The 23,509-nt window shown below is 42.3% G+C and overlaps 1 protein-coding gene across 1 annotated transcript in view; it reads left to right on the forward strand.

Moving 5' to 3' along the window:
• IQGAP1 (IQ motif containing GTPase activating protein 1) overlaps positions 1–23,509 on the forward strand; it is a 78,405-nt gene that overhangs the window by 19,178 nt on the left and 35,718 nt on the right. The window contains exons 3-10 of the mRNA XM_075506573.1: positions 8,661–8,817; positions 9,186–9,263; positions 10,987–11,063; positions 14,012–14,079; positions 15,143–15,256; positions 15,683–15,861; positions 16,540–16,630; positions 17,128–17,291. Coding sequence (XP_075362688.1) covers positions 8,661–8,817; positions 9,186–9,263; positions 10,987–11,063; positions 14,012–14,079; positions 15,143–15,256; positions 15,683–15,861; positions 16,540–16,630; positions 17,128–17,291 — 928 coding nt within the window. The remainder of the gene's footprint in view (positions 1–8,660; positions 8,818–9,185; positions 9,264–10,986; positions 11,064–14,011; positions 14,080–15,142; positions 15,257–15,682; positions 15,862–16,539; positions 16,631–17,127; positions 17,292–23,509) is intronic.

Raw genomic sequence — 23,509 nt, forward strand, 5'->3', positions numbered from 1 at the left:
CAGGTGCAGACCCAGATGGTGTGTTGGGCCACAGTCTGGTCTCAGAGTTGAAAAATGTCACCGGCTAGGTCTGTGTACAAAAGGAAGAGCGTTGTCTTGAAATTCTAGGCTAGCTGAAGGTTAGAAAAAGCTATTTCTGGCCTCTGCAAATAATTAATTTTACCTTGAAGTTACTTCTACTTAGTGATGATCAAGAAGTGAGCTTTCCTCATTGGTTGATAAAGATCACTTTTTTGGACTGTTAATGCCTTCTGTGCTTTCTATGCCATGTTTTGTTTTCGTTTTGTGCATGGTAGTCCTGTCACAAAATGAGCAGCGTTCCTTACGGGTTTTGTCCGGGTTTTTTTTTTTTTTATTGTCTGCTCTACTATTTTTGTTTATTAAATTGGGTATTCTTGCAACAATTTCTGGAGAGATGGCTTGCTAGTCCTTCTTCCTCAGGCTTATCTATAATCAGTCTGAGAGGAAAAGAGTGACTTTTTCTTTCTTTTCCACATTTTTCCATTGTCTGAGGGTTAGCCAGACTTTTGACATTTTCGCAAGTGTAAGAGCAAAATGCGTGCCGTGTGATCAATGTTAAGTTTTTGCCGTGTCTAAACTCCAGTTCTGGTTAAAATTGGCCAATGATGCTGTTGAAAAATATGACACCTTTGTGTAACTTGTCACAATCCTTGATAATGCTGTATCGTGGGAGAGTAAACAAGTTGGTAGTTGAGATGACTGATGTTAATTTTTTCCAATCCTTGCTAATGGAGCAATGTTTCCTTTAAAAGTTTAGAGACGGCATTACTTGAGAGACTGGCTGCCTGACAATACCTGATGTTATGCTTTTACTGTCGTGTCTTCTCAAGGAAGGCCTGGCTCTAAATGGCAGCTGATGGTAGTGGCTGCATGTAGATATTCAAGGATCTTTTTCTAGGAGGGGGATCTGCATTTTGTAGCAGTAAGACTGACTGCTTTGAAAGGTGCAATTACTACTTTAATTTGAGCTACCTTCAGTAAGATTGGAGAGTCCAACATTACCTATGCAGTCATGTGATGCAATTTGACTGAAGAGTTAATTCTGGGTTAAAAATTATCTCTTCTGTGCTGGTGAGAGGGAGGGAGCATAGTGGAAATGACCGAAGTAGCAAAAAAGAATTTAAGGTTTCTGTGGAAAGCTTATTGATGGCATATTGTTCTAATGTCTAAAGGGAGCAGAGGTTGCTGCCTGTCAGCCAGGTTCTTCCGCCCTGTGAGCCTTGAAGTGCTTTCCTGTCATTCATCTGGAAATTCCGCATTTATTTCTGCCTTTTAAGGATGACAGGTGTTAATTTTAATATTAGTATGTGAGCTTTAAACGGAAAGGGTACTGTGTAACTGTAGTGTTTCTGAAGTGTTTCTGAAAACATTGCTTTGTCTTCTGGCCTAGCAAATGGTTAAGCAATGCCACACCAAGGGGGAGCGTTATTGTATGTAAATTGCCCTAGTTTTGTTAGTTATATTAACACTCACTTAGGAACCTGTTGAAACAGGTATGAGTACATTGAGACAGCTTATGGGCTATTCATCTTACTTTATGGAGATGCTAAAACAGAGCTCACTGCCTCTATGTCCTTCAGTAAGGCGTTAAATGATTTGGCCGCATGTCCCTTCTACTTTCATTTTAGGTCTTCCTGGGTTGAACGAAGTGGGTGGGTATTTGTTGTTGCCCCGGTAAGGTTCTTGGGAGGGTGTTATGAACCCTATTGCCAGCATTTGGACTCTTCTAGGGTTTGAGTAGCTCTGTGTCCTCTCAGGAGCCTTTGGTTGTAATGATCTAAGGCATGGAAGTGATGTTACAGAAAGCTCTTGCCCCACTTGGAAGGAATGGGGAAAAGGGTTGCTTGTGGGAGCAGGGAAGAGTTGGACTAGATCTCAGGAGGTCCCTTGCAGCCTCAGAGATTCTGTGCAGGTTGGGTTGAAGCAGCACAGGAAGTGCAGCCATGTGGGACAGGGGAAGAGAATATCTGAATGATAGTGTTTGACTTGCTTGACAGTATCTTTTGGATAATGGTCCAGAATTTTTAATCTTATGTCATGTTTTCTCTGTCACTCATTCAGTTGCTATCTGCATTTTTCTAGAACTTAAAGTTCAAGAAGAACTAAGTTTTTTGAGAGGAAAGCAGCAAAACTCAGGAAAATAGTAGTTTGCAGAAGAATGAGTTTCTTTTTGTAGCTCATGTACAGAAGTTGGCCGGGTGTTCCCAGAAACCTTTTCTTCCTGGTAAACGCTACTCCTTGTTGCTTTTCCAGGCTCCCCATCCTGCTTTGGGTTGCAAGCCTCCCTTTTCTTGGGCTCAGGCTGCACTCCACAGTGTCTCATTTGGGATTTAAAGTGCCCTCCCAGTTTAACTGTCTGATCCATAATTCTTCATTTGCAGTAGAGACTTCTTCATTCTGTTCAAGAAGCTGTGGCAACCAGCTTGATTTTTAATCCCTTTAGGAGAGTGTTTGCATTCCTATTTATAAAATTAACCTGAGGAAATATGACAGTCCAAGTCACAAAACCCTGTATTTATTCACATTAGAAAGGAGAGTGTGGTACTAAGTCTCTTGCTATAGGAGACTGTTGAGAAGCTTGCAGGAAAGCTAATGCTTTCCAGGCTAAACTAGGCTTAAATTAGCAACTTCCGATATATACTTTTTCCACTTCAGAATTGTTACTTACCATTTAAGTGCACTATACCTGAAATGCAAGGTCCATGAGACTTTCTGAGGTTAATATTGTTTTCACTTGGACTAGAGGGACTGAGCATCCTTTGCCTCGTGGAAGCTTCTCTAATACGGGGTATTTGGATTTATATCTTATTTGGAACTCTTCTGACAGGTAGTCCACGCCATCTATGACTTGTATGCATCCTGAATTGATGCCTTCTGCACTCCCATCTCTTTACTGCATAAAATTTGTAAGCTGTTCACATTGAGTACTGAACTGCTGTCAAAACTTGTTGAACTGGTTTGCTTTCTGTAACTTTGACTCAGTTCCTTACTCCCTTAACATGTCCTTCGGGTTGTATTTGTTTTCTGTACCTTACAGGCTTTGCATAAACAGTTTTCCTATTGTTTTCCCGAGTTAGATGGCAAGGAGCTCAAAGGCAGGATGGGAGATAACGTGGCTGTGCATCATCTGGTGTTTGGTGGCTAACTGGTGGCTTTCTCATATGTGAGTAAGCCACCTCCAAAGGAGGGCCACGAAGATGATCAAACTGCAGGAGAGCCTGCCCTATGAGGGAGTTGTGTCTTTTCACCTCGGAGAAGAGAAGGCTCGGGGGGACCTCATCACAGTTTTCCAGTACTTAAAGGGTGGCTACAAAGAGGACAGAGGCTCTCTCTTTGCAAGGAGCCACATGGAGAGGGTGAGGAGCAATGGGTGCAAGTTGCACCAGGAGAGGTTTCATCTTGATACAGGAAAGACATTTTTTGCAGTGAGAACAATCAACCACTGTAACAACCTCTCTGTCACTGGAGGTTTTCAAGATGTGCCTGGTCAGGGTGCTAGATAATCTAATCTATGCTCCCTTTCCCACGGGAGGTTGGACCCAGATGATCTTTCGAGCTCCCTTCCAACTTGGGCTGTTCTGTGATTTTTGTGAACAAACCAGGCAGTGAGACTAATTACCATTTCCAGTTAGTCAGGTGCTGTCAAAGGGCACATAAAGCAGTCCTCTGACTTCTCGCAGCTTTTTAGGAAAGCGAGTAGAACTCACAAAGAGTGTGTGAGACTTGAGGTTTGGAAATGTCATTTTTATATACCTTTCCAAATAGTGTTGTAGGTGCTCCTCCAGAATATGAAAGGATATGTCTCGATTTGTGTAGAGTATCCACTCTTTTTTTTTTTTTTTTGGGGGAGGGGACAAATGAAGTTTTTCTCCCTCTGCACCCCCCCATGTAGTGTTGCAGTGTCCCGTTTCAATAACACGTTCTTCAGTAGTGCTAGGGCCCAGTCATTTTTGTGTGGAGTTTGTCTCAGCCATTCCATCTAGCTACTGGTTTGCTGATTGAAAGTTTCTGCACACAGAGCCTTTGTAATCTGGACATTCAGAACAAAGGCCACAGTTGTCATGTTGTACATTTTTTGAAGAGTTTTGTGAGACGTTAATTAGGAAATTTATTCTAGTTTTGGGGGTTGGGAAAGAGTAGAAGTGAGTGAGATGGCTGGAGACTGAGAAGCCAGCAGAAGCTGGAAGAACCTGGTGTGTTGCCCGCTTCCTGCAGAAAACCACTCCCTGTTGTGGGAGGGCTGTCGGCAGGACCGTGAAGCTGATTCTTGCAGTTGATTGTTATGAGTGCTAGTTCCTGAGAAATGTGTAGTTTCCCTTTTCTCTCCCCCCTCCCTCCAGGCTCTCCTGAGATCTCCACCGCTCTGTCCCTTGGAGCCATCTGGTTGCTGACCTGTTTCTGCGATTAGTCAGTTACTGTGGCAACCTCATTGAAAAGTTTTGTGGCACCTTTTTCTTGCTTGTGTTAGCTTTTCAAAGGTGTCTCCTCTGCTGCCTGGAGCTGTACAGCAGCCAAGCGTGAGGAAAAGGCTTTCTTGGGCAAAGGGGATGGGTCTTAAAATTGAATAGTTGTTTGCATTCAGATGGAAGAATGGGTAGAACTGAGATCTGGGGACTGTAATAGTGGCTGATTGTAGGTACTTTATGATGAGCAGCTATGGAATGTTAGTGAGAGTTTTCTTTTGAAATAACTTCACATTTTTTTGTGTTATTCCTCTGGAGAGGAATGCAGATGCTGAAAACAATCTGAATCACCAAAGAAACAGTGGTGAAATCAAGCTGTTGTAAAACCTCTATTGAATCATGAGTATTCTTTCAACAAGGAGGCTGTAAGCATAACTGTCTGCTGCAGAATCCACAAATACGAAAACAGCATCAGGGATTAAATCTTTAAAAAAACCCTCAAACAGAAGTGCAAGAGGGATGAATTAAAAATTTGAGGACTTGATGCTGTATTTGCTCTACAGTCAGTTTTTAGACGCTCTTGGGTGTAGGCATCAGAATCGCTACAGCTGATTTTAACTTGTGTTAACAGAAGAAGGCCATCTGAGGATTAGTGGCAGCTGAGCTGAATAAATGTGTTTGAATTGTACCTTTAAGCAAATACAGAATTAGAGCAAAGAACAAAGCACTAGTGTTATGCCTTTTTTGTTGTTTTAAGAATGCTGGCTTGTTTATCTTAAAAGGCAGATGCCACTTCATGTACTATGAGACCGCATTGTATACTAATGTTTCAAGTAGAGAGAGACGGAGAAGTAATAGATTCATACATGAGAACTTGACTGGCATTCCCCTTGAGTTTGAGTAGTGAAGATGTACATTCATCTGAAATGTATGTTTTAGCAAGCATTCTGTTTATGCAAACAGACATGAAAATGGAGGAGCTGTGGTAGAGTAACAGACTAGCTCTGTGGTAGGTTAAAAAAAGAAAACCTTGGAGATACTTGAATTACAGGCAAGACAATTAAGAAGATTGTCTAACACTGCATATCTGCACTAGTCAAAGTTATCTTTCCTTTGACCATTAAAATATTGCAGCCTGTGAGATTTCTCATTTTCACTAACAGCTACCTGTCTCCTATAATTAGAAATGTAGTTTACTACCCTCTCAGGAGAGATGAAAAACTGGCCGTGGTGAATTTGAGTGCATCTCATCTCTGTCATGTGCTGCTAGTTCTGTATTTGAAATCAAGAGTAAACTCTGCAAAAATATCCCCAAAATGCAAATTAAATTTTATGTTCATAATACTACTTTTCTAATTACTGTGAAGAAATCATCGCATGTTACTTTCTCGTTAAGGTCAGAAAGAACAGTCACTTATTCTGTCATCTTCTCAGATATTGCAAGTTAAATAATTTTCGGCTCTTTGCATTAAGCCTTGCATGCTGGGCTGAAAATTGGTGGTTCAGATGCTGATTCACGTGCGGTTCATATGCTCCTGCCTTAGATTTGGTGCTGTTTGTCAGAAAAGGTGGAGCAGGCTGATGTCCGTGACTACAGTTTCAGCCACGTGATTTCAGTCTGGGACCAAAGGACTGTCAGAGCACCAGGCTGCTTCTCAGACTTCAGTGCATTCAGTTTGGTGAAATACATTGTTCAGGCTTCTCACTGTGAAGTATTATCTTGGCGAATACAAACTTCTTTCCTATCTTATTCCCGCTCTCCAGTGTGGAAAAAATGCACACCACAGCGACAAGGTTAGTCTCATCAGTGTCGTATACAAAAGAATACCAGTGCCTGACTACTGTTTCCCTTTGTATACACCCCATAATATTAGGTCTTACAGCTTTAAACTCTGAATTCATTATGTCTGCTGTGCTCATTACACATTTTTCAGTGCCACAGTTGTCTTTTTAGGATACAATCCCCAGTCTGTAGATAAGCTAGATCAATGGCCTAATATTTAACTGTGTCTAAAGCCTAGGTTATTGGAACAGTCCTGCTCTTACTCAAGCTGTGACCACCAGTGTGCTAATTATAGGTTACAGTTATGCTAATATTGGTGTTTCGGCTGGGATAGAGTTAATTTTCTTCCTAGTAGCTGGTATAGTGCTGTGTTTTGGATTTAGTATGAGAATAATATTGATTACGCACTAATGTTTTAGTTGTTGCTAAGTCATGCTTACACTAAATCAAGGACTTTTCAGCTTCTCATGCTTTACTGACCAAGAAGGCTGGAGATGCACAAGGAGCTGAGAGGGGGCGCAGCCAGGACAGCTGACCCCAACTGCCCAAAGGGCTATTCCAGACTATATGGCGTCATGCACAGTATAGGAACTGGGGGAAAGCTGGCCGGGGGGCGCTGCTCGGGGACTGGCTGAGCATCGCTTGGCAGGTGGTGAGCAACTGCACCGTGCATCACTTGCTTTGGTTATTATTATTATTACTACTACTACTATTACTCTTATTATTATTATTACTATTTTATTTTATTTCAATTATTAAACTGTTCTTGTCTCAACCCACAAGTTTTCTCCCTTTTACTCTTCCAATTCTCTCCCCCGTCCCACCAGGGGTGGAGTGAGGGAGTGGCTGTGCTCAGTCACCAGCTGGGGTTAAACCGCAACATCCTCTAATTCTCTAATTTTGTCAGCCTCAATTTTTGTGTTTACTTCCTGGAAAACTGAAAGAGGGGAGCACAGCATGCATCTGTGCCAAAATGCGTTGGAAACAGCACCGTTCAATGAATCCCCATGAAAACACTGCTTGGAAATGTCTGTTAGTTCTTAGTATATATGAGCTGTTTTTTGTATGTATGTACAGTGCTTGATTTTGATCAGAGTATTACGAGGCTCACACCTCGCAGACGTGAAATGTCTGCAGTTTTAGTAGGTCAACAGAGCCACATAGCTTTCCCAGGTATGTTTTATAGGACTGATTTCTGTGAAATTGTGTTAATTTACTACAGTTATTCATTTAATCTCTTATCCCTTGGATCCAGTACGATGTTTTCCTGTTATTTTGCCTGGATTAATATGGAGCAAAATAGTTTACAGTTATGTATGCAACTGAAACAGTATTTAGAATGTTAAAATTCTGTTCATTGGGTTCAAGCAGGATCCTCTGCTTGCCTGTCTTTAAGATCAGTCCCATTAATGTGGACTCATCATCCCCGTGAGCCAAATTATTAACCTTGTTTGTTACACTGTCAGCTCTGTTTTATAGTATGAGCTACTGCTATTCTGGGCCATTATTGTCTTGAAAGCCACTTTTCTGTGATCTTTATTGATCCAAGGCTCATCCATCCTGTAAGAGCTTTAGAGTTTAGCTGCAAGTGAGGCATCATCTAAGGAAAACGCTTTGGAAAGTGGCCCGTGGCTGTGCAACTCCTTTTTTCAGAGAACAGAACAGCCAGGGAGCGTGTCATCTTTGGAAGAAGCTGCGTAGCTGAGCTTGCAGTATACAGCCTCTGGTAGCTCTGTACAGAAGAAATAATCAAGGTGTACCTCTGTTTCGAGAACAGTGGCTTTTCAAATTATTTGCTGTTGTAATCTTTGTTTTTGTCATGAGGATCCGTGACACCATGAAATGAGGTGGAAGGAAACAATGTAAGGGAAAATCAGTTGTTACGAGGAGAGGAATGCCTGTTCCAGTTTTTTTTCCCCTGTACATTGAAATGTAATGTAGAGAAAATAGATGGGTCAGGAAGGTAGACTTGATGACAACATTGTAGGGCCTCTCTGTGACATCAGCTAAAAGAGCTTGAATAAGTGGTACAAAGTCATGAAATAACTAGTGGATACTTAATGAGAGTAAAGAAATGCTTGTGAGGTAAGCCTGTACTCAAGAGGAAGATTTAAGTTAGTTGAAAGGACAGGTTGGCTGCTGTGTCTAGACCAGTACCAGCTAAATCATGGGCTGAAGGAGAAATATGATGGTGAGATGGTATCTTAATTACTTGTGAAACTCTGGCTACTGGACTCCCTACTTCTTAATATTTTGCCTGAAGTGTTACTGAGTAGCATTTTAATGACACAGATTGTGTGGTAGTGTTAAACACGCTTTCAACCCCTAATGCTAAGTAAATAGTATGCTCGAGTATCACAGCAGTAGCAGCATGAAACTTGTTTAGCATGGGGTTGTGTTCACAAATTGGAAATATACTCATGTGACCAACTGTGTTCTTCTTGCACTTCCAGATGGATGGAGGCCTGTCTGAATGAGGAGTTGCCTCCCACAACAGAGCTGGAAGAAGGATTGAGAAATGGAGTCTACCTGGCCAAACTCGGAAACTTCTTCTCCCCTAAAGTGGTTTCTGTGAAGAAAATCTATGATAGGGAGCAGACTAGATATAAGGTGAGAGCTGTTGGCCAGAGATACTGCTTTAGGTAGACATCTAAAATAGGAAAATGTGTACACAGAGGTACTGCAAGCAAATAAGCAGAAAGTTAGTTTATATTAGTATTACCTGAGAAACTCCACCTTCACTCTAGAACATGGCTTAAGTGCGGGGGGGGTGGACTCTTAGCTTTATATCTGAGCTTGCACTCCTGTGAAAGAACTTGTCATAAACAGTCAATATAATCATATATAGAAGACTTCTGACTTCTTTTTTGTAAGAGTACTGTTTTCACTGTCGTAATGAAACTCCCTGCTGTTCTTGGCAGCTGTGATATTTTGTTTCTTACTGCCCTTCCCCTTGTTCCTGCCTATTTTTATTTCAGGCAACTGGTCTCCACTTCCGGCACACAGATAATGTAATCCAGTGGCTGAATGCCATGGCTGAGATTGGTCTCCCCAAGGTAATTTCTATGTTGTATGTGCAGATAAATAAATAATCTCAGAAAAGCTTTACATTCCGTGGAAGCATTTGCTGTTGTACAAAAATCAGCAGACTTCATCTAGTTAATTCTTCATTTTCCAGATTTGCATCCCTATAGAAATTCTCTCCTAAAACTTGCTGAAAGATTTCATTCTACTACATGTGTGAGAGTGATTAGGAGCAAAATAATTCCTCCTTCTGTACCATATCCTTAATATCACTAATCTTGCGTAACCTCTGCATTATGTTGTTCTTGCCATGCATTCTTTTGAGCAATATCTCAGCTACAGTTTGATTGTGGAACTTTTTTTAGAAATCTGTGCTAAAAGAAGCAGCGCAACAGAAAATACTGTGTTGTCCAATTCTTCAGACTTCCCTACAAAATTTTCACATAAAGTTGAAATGTTCCTGGTGTAGCTTAATCAAATATAAATTATTGGCATCACTAGGGGAATGGCCAGATGAACTCTTCTGAGCTAATAAACACTCTTGCCTGAAAATATATGGAACTGTGGTAGTGTTGTGCTGATAGTCAAGTTGCATACACAGATAGTAAGTACATTTTTTTTTAACGTGGGATTTTTTTTTTTGTAAGCCATGTTATGCTTAGTCTCACCAAAGCCAGCATTGCGTAGTTTAATCGGATGTATGTTTTGTTTGCATACATGCTTGCAAATTGAACACTTTATTTTTGGAAAAGTTTTTCAAATAACTTGTTGAGATTTACTAGTTGAGCCTTGCTGGGATTTATGATGTTCTTACAGGAACAAATTTGGGATTAGGAAATACTGAAATATGCTGTTAAGGTTGTTAGGTGAGAATAAACGAGGACAGAACTAGACAGAGAGAAGTTAAATGCCAGGTATGAGGCAAGATTTTCAGATGTAGGTGGGTTTTGGGGGGAAATAAATGTGTGAGGAGAGGTTAAAGAAACTGGGCTGGGGTCCAGTACATTGAGAAAGAGATACTGGTGCTTTAAGTATTTTCCCATGCAGAAGAGCCAGGGAACTGATGCTGTGGAATTGTGAGCGTTCTTCAGTTGCTCTTGCCTTTAGAGAAAGAGCAATGCTATATTGTGCTCATAGGCAACAGCAAGGAACCTTCCAATAACCAGAAAGTAACGGACCTTGTCAGCATTTCTGAATGAATTGACGCTTCCAGTATTAGCCCCTTGTGTTAAACTTTGAAGAGCTTTGCATTTGAGACTGTCTGAAAGCTTTTGGGTCTAGCTAACTGAAAATGTAGTATGCAGAGCACCTCAGTGCTGGTCACAGTTTCCCTTTGTCACTGTCTCTTCTCTTGCTTCTCAACCCCATTTAGTGTCCATCCCCCCCCCCCCCCCCCCCCCCCCCCTCCTCTTTTCTCTCTTCTATTGTGTTTTTTTCATCTCTTGGCTTTCACCAAAGTCCTCACTAATACCTCATGCTCCAGTATCTTGGTGAGAACACAAAAGAAAGGGTGTACTCATCCATGTGTGTAGAATGTGGGCAGGAAAAGGGGAGACCTGGTTTGGCTGGTGGAAACAAAAGGAAGGATTGGTGCTTCATGTGGGAGGAATGTTGGGCCAGGGCAGAGAAGCTCAAAGAGTTTTGTTCTGTGGGCTGTTTCATTAGTTTACTGCAGAAGAATTGCTTATCACAGTTATGTGATTTGGGTATATAGAGTGAGTATAATTCAGACTGCTAACTTTGTTTTATCTTTAGATATTCTACCCAGAAACTACAGATATCTATGATCGCAAGAACATGCCACGCTGTATCTATTGTATTCATGCACTCAGGTAAGGCATGCTAGGCAGAAATCTAATTGCTTCTGAAATCTTTCTGCAAAGCTGAAAGATGGGAGGGGAGAGAGCTGAACTGAAGGCTGGATGAGGATGAATCTTCTAGCAGAACAATCTTACCAGGTCATAGCAAAGATCCATTAAGCCAGTATTTTGCTTGGGCAGTGGCCGAATCAGATGATGAAGGAAAAAGAACCAGTCAAGTATGTTGTGATTGCTGCCTTCCCATCCCGGTTCTCACCCTCCCTCTCTGCTGTCTGAGGCACAGCTAAATATTTTGGGGCTTAAAAGGAAAGCCTGGAACCCTTAAAGGTGGTTGTGAGAAAGGAAAATATTAGTTTATCTAGGGATCAGTCAGATCACTGAATGAAAGCCAGTGTGGTCACAGCATTGTACTGCAGTATGTGTATCTTGATGACCACAGTAAGTGATCAAGCAGGAACTGTTGTTAAAAGGACTCTTAAATTTGAAAATCTAACATAGGCTGAGTAGGATAATCCCAGTTCTTGAGAAAAGTGGGAGGATTCACTTGTTGATGCTTTGCTCTTCAATTTGACAGCATGGCGCATTGCATGCGTTTTTGAGGTTGGGAGGGTGATGGTGGTGTGTGTTTGGGGTATTTTGTTTTGGTTTTGATTTTTGTGGTTTGTGTTGGGTTTTTTTGGTGTGTTTTTTTGTTTGTTTGGTTTTTGGGGGGAGGTTTGGGGGCTTGGGTTTTTTGTTTGTTTTTGTTTGTTTGTTTTGGGGTGGTTGGAGTTGTTTTTGTTTTGTGTCAGTCTCCCCCCCCCCAGCTGGTTTGAATGCAAGTGTGGCTTTTGGAACATGTTGAGATTTTTATTTAAAAAGGATTCCTTTTGTAGAATTTATGAGGTGATTGAATGCTGGATTGTATGCATTTACATCTTCATCTGTTGCTTGCTCAGTTTCAGTTCTCAAGAATGGCTTGTTCTGTTCTCTGATCTGTTGCCAGTGTGAAATCCATAGAGATGGATTGCATTTATCTGAATGCTATCTGATATTTCAGATTGCCGTAGATGAAATTATTATTTATAGAAGTGAGCTTGATCCCAACTTTAGATCTAAAATGAGTTATCTCTGTAGAATAAGTCATTTGGAGTTTATAGAGCAGTGAGTAGACCTGTGGTGGGGTACACTGCCACTATCAAGGCCAACGCTCCTTTTTGTTTAGCTTATGGCAAAGTTCCTCTCTCGCTGGCAGCTTTGTGATAGCTAGTGTAGCTACTTTATGCCAGGAGTTGGCTGGCATATATTCTTGTTACATGTTCTTTGTTATATCCTGGCTGTTCTCCCCCTCCCCCCCTGCCCCCGCACCCCCTCCAGTAGTCCGAATTGTGGACAATTACCAAGCTTCCCAAGAAAATTAAGTTTGCTATTGCTGTACTCTTTCTAGATCATATATTAGGAAAAGAAAATTAATTCGGGGAGCAAACTTAATAGATGCAAACAGTCCCAGTAGTTAAGGCTGCAGAAGTTACAACCTTTCATCTAATAATACCTTTTCCATACGACTTAATTCTTTTCAGTTGTTAACATTTTTGGCCGAAATGTTCCATAGCCAATTTCTCTGCAAAGGCAGCCTCCTCAAGATTTTATCATTTAAATAATTTTACTTATCAAGGAAAGAAGAGTAATTCTGACATGTAAATATAAATATGGAAAAGGATGTTTTTAGAAAAACTTGTTCTTTTTTTCAGGCTTAGTGCTGAAGTATATTCCAGTTAAGAAATAAAGATCTAGGATGCAGTTTTGTTGACAGTCCATAGGTCAGAAATGTTTCTGCCTGGTGTTTGTGGTTTTTGTTTTGTTTTAAAAAAAAAAACACCTGCTTAGATTTCTAAAGATTGGAGATTTAGATTTGACATGTTGAGGTCATGTGAAAAGATGGAATTGCTTACCCTCTATTTTCCAATCACATTAAAACCGAGTTTACTGGAGGAATGGATATTTACTTTATCAATAGTTTATTTTTAATGTTCCTGTATAATCAGATATTTTAATAGAGGGTACATTTCCATGTGCTGAGCTGGCACGACTGGCAAAAAGAGTTGCCTCTCTTTCCCGGGTCCCATTTGTCCTTAGATGTATGGATTTGTCCCTCCTTAGCAGCAGTTCCATTTCTTGCCAGGCTCCAGGTGAATACATTAGCAGCATTTCAGTAAGCCAAATGGGCTTAGTGAATACTTTCCCTTCTACTCAGCACCGGTGAGGCCACACCTGCAGTACTGTGTCCAGTTCTGGGCTCCCCAGCGCAAGAGAGACACAGGCGTACTGGAGAGAGTTGAAGGAAGGGTCACTAAAATGATTAATGGACAAGAGCATCTCTCCCATGAGGAAAGGCTGAGAGAGCTGGGACTGCTCAGCCTAGAGAAGAGAAGGCTCAGGGGGAATCTCAGCAATGCGTGCAGCTATCTGAAGGGAGGGTGCAAAGACGACAAAGTCAGGCTCTCTTCCGTGGCGTCCCATGACAGGACAAGAGGCAACTGGCACAAACTGAACCACAGGAGTGGCCCTCTGAACATCGGGAAGCACTTTATTTTCTGTGAGGGTGACTGAGGAGTGGCACAAGTTGCCCAGGGAGGTTGCGGCGTCTCCACCCGTGGAGATATTCCAAAGCCATCTGGACATGATCCTGGGGAACCTGGTCCTGCGTGACCTTGTTTGAGGAGGGAGCTTGAACAAGACAAACTTGAGAGCGCCCTTCTAGCCTCAGCCATTCTGTAATTCTGTGAAGACTTCAGAGGGGTGAACCAGTTATGTGCAGCTGAGGGGGAAGACAGGAGTCAGGTCACCCTGTTGGTGATTATGAGCTGTTACATTGGCTTACCTGAGTGACTCCTTGAATCTATCTCGTAAAATTATCTGTCATTGTCAGAACCACAAGGAAAAATTACTAGTTCTAATTATTTGCTTATTTTCTTTCCTAGCCTGTACCTGTTCAAACTGGGTCTTGCCCCCCAGATTCAGGATTTATATGGGAAGGTGGACTTCACAGGTAAAAAAAAAAAAAAAAAAAAAAGTGCTAAAAGTGCTGATATATATGCTGCCTTTATTTCATGCTCTGCTAGACATTGTATAGATCAATTAAAGGATTGTTACTGTTGATATCCTAAATGCAACTTAAATTTAAAATTAATGGCTGTGAGGAGTTCTAGTAATTTAAGAAAAAGGTTTGATTTGGGTGCTTCTGAGCCAGGCTGTTAAATAGCCATTGGTTCGCTCGCCATTACTTTCGCAAATAGCAGCCCTTTAACTTTTTTGCCACTGTTGTAGGATGCTTAGACCTTGCCTCCATCCCCTTGGGAGAGGTTTCAGTTTGGAACTTGGTAAATGGTTCTGGCCTCCCTTGACAGTTCAAAGTAGAGGTGCCATCAGCTGAAGAAGAGTTTGCTAGCTGATCTGCTGCGGGAGATTCTAGCACAAAGTCTCATGTCCACATGCCTCCTCGAGGTTTCAGTTCCTTGATTTTTGCAAAAGTGTCAAATTCTATGTTTTGCGTTAGTGAGGTTCCTGCCTGAGGGTGCGCATCTGATTTAAAAGGTGTATAAACTTTCTTTTCCTGCAAAACAGTTGTTGATTGTAGCTATAAAATGCTAAACTATCAACTCTTTTTCAGTTGTGTGGTATTTAGCAACAGCCTGTCTCAGTATCCTCCATTCACTTTTCTCACCATAGTCTCTCTGTGGGGAAAAAAGAATGCCAGAATACTGCCTGTGCGTTTTCCTGACCTGTTGACAGCCGTAGTTGAGGCACCTCAGAATGATGGAGTCTGTTTTCAGCTCCTCATGAGAGTTGTGCATTGTTTTCTAGTGAGAAAGACTACAGAATATTCCCATATGAGTTTCTGGGAGAAATGTAGATTTTGGGAAAGTGTGCAAAATGTCTGTCAGTTTTAATTGATTTTGTTTCACTTACTGAGTTATAGTCAAAATATTATTTACACAGTAATTGTAATTTATTGTAGTTATCCTAATTTTTTTTGTAGCAGCAGTTGGTATAGCAGCACTGATTCCTAATGTGTTTAAGCCTGCATAACACTGTTTTTATGTATGTTTCAGAGGAGGAAATCAGTAATATGAGGCTTGAACTGGAAAAGTATGGTATTCAGATGCCTGCCTTCAGCAAGATTGGAGGAATTCTTGCAAATGAACTTTCTGTGGATGAAGCAGCATGTAAGGAAAAATGGAGTTTCATTTTATGTGATTATTCAAATCAACAGACTAGATTTTTTTTTTTTAAGTGTTGGTTTTAATGCCCCCTGTGGTAAGACAGTACAGTCCTTTCGATAAGCCTTTTTGAAGACTGGGAAGAGGGTTTTCTTCTTTCCCTTGTCTTTTTCTTTTTTTTTTTTTTTTTTTTTTTTTTCCTTTCTGGAACATGGTGGATTGACTAGCTAGAGTATTGTACTAGGAAGTAGGCTGCCATTTTTTGTCAAGAACACAAAGCCATGATGGAATGAGAGGTACTTTGATAATTCTTTTGCTTTCCAGTTAATTTCCAGATAATTGTTCTCCTCTTTGCAGTTAAGTTTTTTTCTCAATTTTTAACAGAGCTGTTGTGTTTGGGACTAACTGGCAGACTGTGACTTGTTTTTTCAGTACATGCTGCTGTCATTGCCATTAATGAAGCGATCGACCATCAGGTTCCAGCTGACACTCTTATGGCAATGAAGAACCCTAACGCCATGCTAATAAATCTTGATGATCAACTGGAATCCACTTACCAAGACATACTCTACAGAGCAAAGCAAGACAAGATGGAGAATGCTAAAAATAGGGTAGATCAATTCTTCTTTCAAACCATCTGTTTGCATGCATTGCAATTTTGTATTGCAGTGTAAACCGTGCAGAATTCACAGCATGTGTGTTACAGTCCTGTATGTTATAGTGTTAGGTGGATTTACTCCTGGTGGTAATCTAATATGTTCCCCAGTAACCTGCTTCCTATTGTAGAAGACAGGCAGCAGTTAGCTGTGTTGCTCTGTTTAGCTGTCTGAAATACGGGCTGCATAGATACAGAATTCATGTCAGCCTTTATGTGTTGGGAATGGTACTCCTCTATTTTCACACAATATAGATACGTTTTCCTAACAATGAAATGATGAGCAAAACTGACTGATGTTCTCAGAAGGGCTCAATGTTGTTTTGGAATGCTGTACATCAAATGCCTAGCTATGTGTACTGCTTTCTATCTTCTGGAGCTCTACTGTGTGTTCATATAGAGCCATTATGTTGAAATAAGGTGTTTCTAGGCTGTCTGTGTCAGAGTGTGAGTATACTTACTTTATGTGTATTTACTTCTAGGGCTTCTTTTTGCATGTGTAGAGGTAGCCTATCTATGACCTATCACAGCTCTATATAGATACACAGTTACTCTCCCTGACCTTTTCAATGAAAAGATCTATGAGGGAAAAGGAAACTGTAGAAACATTGATTAGTTTTTATTTCATCTTCAGATTGCCTCAGAAAATTCAGAGAGAGAGAGAGATGTGTATGAAGAACTTCTGACTCAAGCTGAGATTCAAGGAAACATCAATAAAGTGAACAGTAGGTATCATGCTAAAGTAATAGTCTTAATTAAAAGAGTACTTAAAAACAACAGGTGTGCTCCTCCTCACATTCTGTAATGCTAACAGAAGTGGAAGGCAGCTCCCCTGTTTTTGTAGGGTGTTTTGTTGGTGGGTTGGGGGTTTTTTTTGTGGGTTTTTTGGGGTGGTTTGTGTGTGGGTTTTTTTGCTCATTATTAGTACGTGGTTGTAAGCTGAATTCATTTTGACTTCTGTTGCCCTTCCTTTAGGAAATGGGTTGTCCATGTTGCTGGCCCTCCCCAATTCTTCCTCTTGAGTAATGCATGCTATTTCCAATCTTCAGCCCCCTTTTCAAGTACTACTTTGCAATTGAGTTTGGAAGTCTTCCATTTGCATTACACACCTAACTTCCTATCCATCAGATCTAAGAGTATTTCTTTCTGAGCAGTAGGTTATATAGACCATGGGACTTCCTCATTTAATGTTTCTCTCAAAACTCTGCTTTACTCTTGCTAGCACATGCAGCCATATCGAAGATTGACCTAGCTTTGGAACGAGGAGACCCATTAGCACTGTATGAAGCTTTGGCAACACCAGCCCTGGGACTCCGAGGATTGCTACGAGAAAATTGTGACTGGTATTTCAAGCAGTTTTTGAGTGATAGACAACAGAAACAGGAGGTACGGAAAAGTCTCATTACCCTGATTCATGAGGTTTTCCTCTGCCCTCCCCTTTCACCATACTGCTGTGTACTAATCACTTGCTATATACTTGCATTACAGTTTAGTGTTGGTTTGAAAAAGTTAAGAGACAGAAGCATACAATAAGCATATTTATAATTTAGTTTTCATCTCTGCGTATGAAAGGCCAGTATAATGCTTGTGTGAATGTATATATAATTGAAATACTTTCACCAAACCTTAAAATACTAACTCCTGTGTGTGCGTACGGAACAGTTATGTTATAGGTGCATCTTTGCTCTCATTTTACTATTGTCAGTGCCCAAACAACGTGGATATTTGTGTTTTATAAATACGTATCAGATAAGCATATACTACTTTCACTGTGGAGAATCCCACCATACACCATTTATAGACATGGCGTTTAGTGGCAGACTTGGCAGTGTTAGGTTTACGGTTGGAGTTGATCTTAAGGGTCTTTTCCAACCTAAATGATTCTATGATCGTATAACTAAGGTTAACCTTAGTTTCTCATTTCAAGCCAACTCTTCAGTGGATTTTATGTGCAGGCTGCTTATGTGTGCTGCTTATAAAATGCACAGAATAGTTTCTAAAACCAACATTGTCTCAATTATCACAATGTCATGTATGTTAATAGGGGAAAATATGCTGATACAAAGATGGTTATTACTATTGCATCTCTTTTAATGAATGATTTTTTTTTTTTTTTTTTTAAAGCTGCAGCAAGGTAGACAAGTAAGATATTGCATGCATTTGGATCCAGGAAAAATGCAGACAAGTCAGTTACACAGTTACAACAAACTAGATCTTGGGCACTGTGGTGGACGCATAGGTGCTTGTATGTCATAGGTAGAAAATGCAATAACATGACCCAACAGTGCCTGCTGGAAGACCTGTCGAGGAGGAGGAAATGAGGTGGCTTTTGCACTGTAGGGAGTGTAGAAAGACCTAGAAAAGTTCAGACCGCATAATTACTGTAAGAGGCTGAAGAAACATATTTGTTCTTAGGTCCTTTGAACCACAGTTTGGAGTAGGAGTAGTATATGACAAGCAGCCAGAGAGCTGAATCTATAGTAAAGCCTGGCAGTTTAAATTGAGGTCCTGAATAAATGTCAGGTTTGAATTTATTTTTGGAGAGGGTAGCTATGCATTATCTTTTATTATTTATGTATTTTAAATCTTACTGCTGTTAAATCATCAGGTACTGGAGCAGACCTCATTGATAGTATAAGTCTTAAATTGCCAGAGCGGACAGGTGGGAAACAAACACTCCGTGTCAGACACCAAGTAATCATACGTCGCTCGCTGTTGTAAGCCACTGCTTAGCTGAGTATTGTATCATTCAGCATATTTAATGACAGCAGTTAAAGGCATGAGAACAAATCAGAGTGTGTTCTCAGTGCTGACAGACCTGAAGTGAGCCTCAGAATGCTGTTCACGCCGCTTTGCTCACAAAACTGCCCTTTTAGTTTTCTGTTAAGTCAGCAAACGTCAAGCTTCTGGGCTGACCTTTCTTACGCAGTTTGCTACAGAATGAAGGTGGTGATCAAACCCCATACCACGTTTGTTCCCGAATTGTCAGAGGTATCTGGCCTAATCTTTCATAGGAATCAACAGGGCAGGGTGATGATGTCTCCAAGTGAGGAAGTGGTTGGCTGGGTTGGCAAGCAAAGGGTGTAGAGTGATGTGGGTGAGAGACACCCCAAAATCGACAAGACAGGGCTGAAGGGGACCTACCTCTAGCATCTGTGCAGAAGCGACGAGGGCAGTGTCATAAGGGAATCTCTCACCCTTTTCCTGGGAAGTCAACGTGACCAGGTGCCTCTCTGAAGTGCCTGTATGCTAATGCATGCGGCGTGGGGAATGAACAGGACGCATTAGAGGTGCAGTGGCAGAGCTGTGATACCACTGGGGTCCCAGAGATGTGGTGGGACAGCTACCAGAACTGGAGTGCTGCCGTGGATTGGATACAGGCCTGTTAGGAAGGACAGGCCAGGGTGGCGATGAGGGGAAGTAGTCCTCTGTGTGAGAGAGCAGCTGGAACGTGTGGTGCTCTGCCTTGAGACGTACGATGAACCAGTTGAGAGCTTATGGGTTAGCAGGCAGACCAATGTGTACAACATTGTGGTGGGTATCTGCTGCAGACTGCCTGATAGGGCAGAAGTAGTAGATGAGGCCTTCTTCAGACAAGTGGAAGATGCCTTTTGTTCACAGGCCTCGGTCCTCCTGGGGGACTCAAACTGCCTGATCTGCTGTAAGGGCAACACAGCAGGGTGCTAGCAATCCAGGACATTTCTGGAGTGTACCAGTGATAACTTCTTGGCATATGTAACTGAGGAGTTGATGAGGGAAGGTCCTTTGCTGGACCCCAATACAGACAAGGAAGAAGTGGTTGGAGATGGGAAGGTCAGGGACAGCCTTGGGTGCAGTGACTATGAGATGGTGTGATGACAGAGTTGAGGATCCCGAGAGGAGGGAACTAGGTAAAAAGTGGGATCACAGCCCTATCCTTCAAGAGAGCCTGAAGACCTGTTCGCAGATCTGTTTGGAAGAATCCCGCGGACTGCAGTCCTGGAAGAGAGCTCCAGGAGAGCTCGCTGACTTTTCACGAATCACCTCCTCCAAGCTTGAGAAGGGCCTATCCTAGTGAGCAGAAAGTCAGGCAAAAGTGGCAGGAGGCCTTCATGGATGAACCAAAGAACTTCCCACAAAGCTCAAGCAGAAAAAGGAAGCATACAAGAGGTGGATGGAAGCAGGGTCAGGTGACCTAGGAGGAATATAGAGATGGTGTGGAGTATGTAGGGTGGGGTTAAGAAAGCCTAAGCCCAACTGTACATAAATCTGAAGGGCAGCAAGAATGGCTTCTACATAGATATATTGGCAGCAGAAGGAAGACTAGGGAAAATTTGGGACTGCTGCTGAATGGGGCAGGGGAGCAGATGACAGGGAATACGAAGGCTGTGGTACTGAGTACCTTTCCTTGCCTCTTACTTTACTGGTAAGATTTTTCCCTTGGGAGTCCCAGGCCTCTGAGACCAGTGGGAAAGTATAGAACAAGGAAGACTTACCCCTCAGTAGAGGAGGATCAAGTTAGGGACCATTTAAACAACTTGGACGAGGGAGCTGGTGGGCTGCATTTGTGAGTGCTGAGGGAGCTGACCTGTGTGACTGTGAGGCCACTCTAGGCAGTCTCTAAAAGTTAAGGGAGATCAGGGGAGGTTCCTGGGGACTTAAAGGTCTTTTCCAACCTATACGATTCTGTGATTCTGTGACTAGAGAGTGAATGTCACTCCTATCTTGAAGAAGGTCAAGAAGGAGAATCTAGGGAATTATAGGTCTGTCAGTCTCGCCTCAGTCTCTGGGAGGATGATGGAGCAAATAATCCTGGAAACAGTTACCAAATACATGAAGGACAGGAAAGTGCTTAGGAGTGGTCAGTGTTGATTTTTGAAGGGGAAATCATGCTTGAGCAATCTAACAGCCTTCTACAATGAGATCACTGGCTTGGCGGATGAGAGGAAAGCAATGGATGTTTATCTTGACTTCAGCAAGGCTTTTGACACTGTATCCCATAATATCCTCAGACAAACTGCTGAGGCATGGGCTAAGTAAGTGGACAGCGAGGTAGACTGAAAACTAGCTGAACTGCCAGGCTCAAAGGGTTGTGATCAGCAGCACGATGTCCAGCTGGAGGCCAGTCACTAGTGGTGTACCCCGAGGATTGGTGCTGGGGCCAATACTATTTAACGTCCTCACCAATGACCTGTAAAATGGGACAGACTGTACTCTTTGTAAGTTTGCAGATAATACAAAACAGGGAGGAGCAGGCAATACACCAGATGGTTGTGCTGCTATTCAGAGGGGCCGAAACAGGCTGGAGAAATAGGCGGTTAAGAATCTAATGAAGTTCAGCAAAGACAAATGCTAAGCCCTATACCTGGGGGGAGGAATAACCTCATGCACAAGTACAGACTGGGGATAGATTGGCTGGAAAGCAGCTTTGCAAGGAAGGATATGGGGTCCCAGTGGACGATGACTTGACCAAGAGCCAGGATTATACCCTTGTGGCAGAGGAAGCCAGCAGTGTACTGGGATGCATTGGGAAGAAAGTTGTCAGCAAGCTGAAGGAGGTGATCTTTCCCCCTCTACTCGATGCTGGTGAAGACCACAGCTGGAGTACTGCACCCAGTTCTGAGGCTCCGGAGGACAAGAGACATGAACATACTGCAGCAAGTCTAGTGAGGGCTGAGAAACCAATTAAGGGCTCGGAGCATCTGACATAATAGGAGAGGCTGAGAAAGCTGGGAGTACTGAGCCTTGGGAAAAGAAGGCTCTCAAATAACTGATGAGAGGGAATAAAGAAGGCTGAGCCAGATGCTTCTCAGTGGTGCACAGTGACGGTATAAAATGCAACGGGCACAAGGTGAAATTCAGGAAATTCTATTTAAGCATAAGAAAAAACTTTTTTTACCGAGGGTGATCAAACACTGGAACAAGTTGACCAGAGAGCTTGTAGAGTCTCTATTCTCGGATATACTCAAAGCTCAACTGAACACAGTTAGAGTCACAGAATGGTTGAGGCTAGAAAGGATCTCTCAAGTTAGCTTGTCTTGTCCAACCCGCTTCCTCAAGCGGGGCCCCCTCGGTCACCCTCACAGAAAATAAAGTGCTTCCCGATGTTCAGAGGGCCACTCCTGTGGTTCAGTTTGTGCCAGTTGCCTCTTGTCCTGTCATGGGACGCCACGGAAGAGAGCCTGACTTTGTCGTCTTTGCACCCTCCCTTCAGATAGCTGCACGCATTGCTGAGATTCCCCCTGAGCCTTCTCTTCTCTAGGCTGAGCAGTCCCAGCTCTCTCAGCCTTTCCTCATGGGAGAGATGCTCTTGTCCATTAATCATTTTAGTGACCCTTCCTTCAACTCTCTCCAGTACGCCTGTGTCTCTCTTGCGCTGGGGAGCCCAGAACTGGACACAGTACTGCAGGTGTGGCCTCACCGGTGCTGAGTAGAGGGGAAAGATGACCTCCTTTGTCCTGGCTGGCAACACTCCTCCTAATGCAGCCTACAGTACCATTAGCCCTCTTTGCTGCCGGGGCACTTTGCTTGCTATGTTCAACTTGGTGTCCACTAGGACCCTTAGGTCCTTTTCTGCAGAGGTCCTGGGCAACCTGCTCTAGAGCAGGGTTTTGGACTAGGCTATTTCCAGAGATTCCTTCTACCATCATCTGTTCTGTGATTCTGTCGTTGTAAGCAGTCTCACTTAGAACTCGTGCCTTTCTGGGGCTGAAGAAACTCTCTGCCTTAAAGTTTCTGGGACTCAGTTGTAGTACCTAACTAGGAAGCAGCTTTCAAACGGGGTGCCTATCCTTTTGTTGTCAGACTTTAGTGCAGCTCGTTCAACTCCTCAACTGCTATATAATTTATTATGGAGCAGGACTGAATCCCGTTGCAATGGGAGCTGTCCGGCTGTGTGACTGTACCTGTCTCCTGTGACCTGATATATTCTCCCGCTTTGGACAGCCTCTGCATAGGGCTCCTTAGGACCCACATTTCTACTAACTTGACGTGTCCTCTTCCCTGAACTCCCTCAAAATCTTACCTGCATCAATATACGTTGAGATATGCCTATATATATAGGTATACAATACCTGTCTCTTGTAGACTGTTACAGCTTTTTCTGCTGGGAGTGCAGCTTTTTTGGGTTCGGAAAGATCCCTCAATCTGAAAGGCAGACAGCAGTAATTCAGAGCCACTATTGATTCTTTATTTATTTATTTTGGTGTTCTTTTTTTGGTGTGATACAGGATTTGTTTGGTTGATAGCTAAACAATGTTCCTTAGAGAACAGTTCCTTACAGGGAATGTGCTGTTTTGGGATACTTTTTCCATCAGCCGGTGTACTGCTATAGTTTGTGAGCATTCCTTCCCTGGGATTCTGCATGTATGATGAAGCCGAAGGATGTGTGTATTGCTGTTACATCCTTCGGCAGGGGTATGAGGACTTCTACAGAACAGACTTAGCCCCGCAGCTGTTGCTATTTGGAAGATTTGTCACTTATCTCTAAAGAAAAATCTTCGCAAGCTATGTTTCTTGGGACCTACAATTAAGATAGAAGAGGAAAAGTGGGGGCTTTTTAAAAAGGTCCTACCAAGCTTTGGTGTGGCAGAAACTCTCCATAGTTGGCCAAAGATGTCTCTAGG

This window comes from Mycteria americana, chromosome 6, assembly GCF_035582795.1.
Source record: "Mycteria americana isolate JAX WOST 10 ecotype Jacksonville Zoo and Gardens chromosome 6, USCA_MyAme_1.0, whole genome shotgun sequence".
NCBI lineage: Eukaryota > Metazoa > Chordata > Aves > Ciconiiformes > Ciconiidae > Mycteria > Mycteria americana.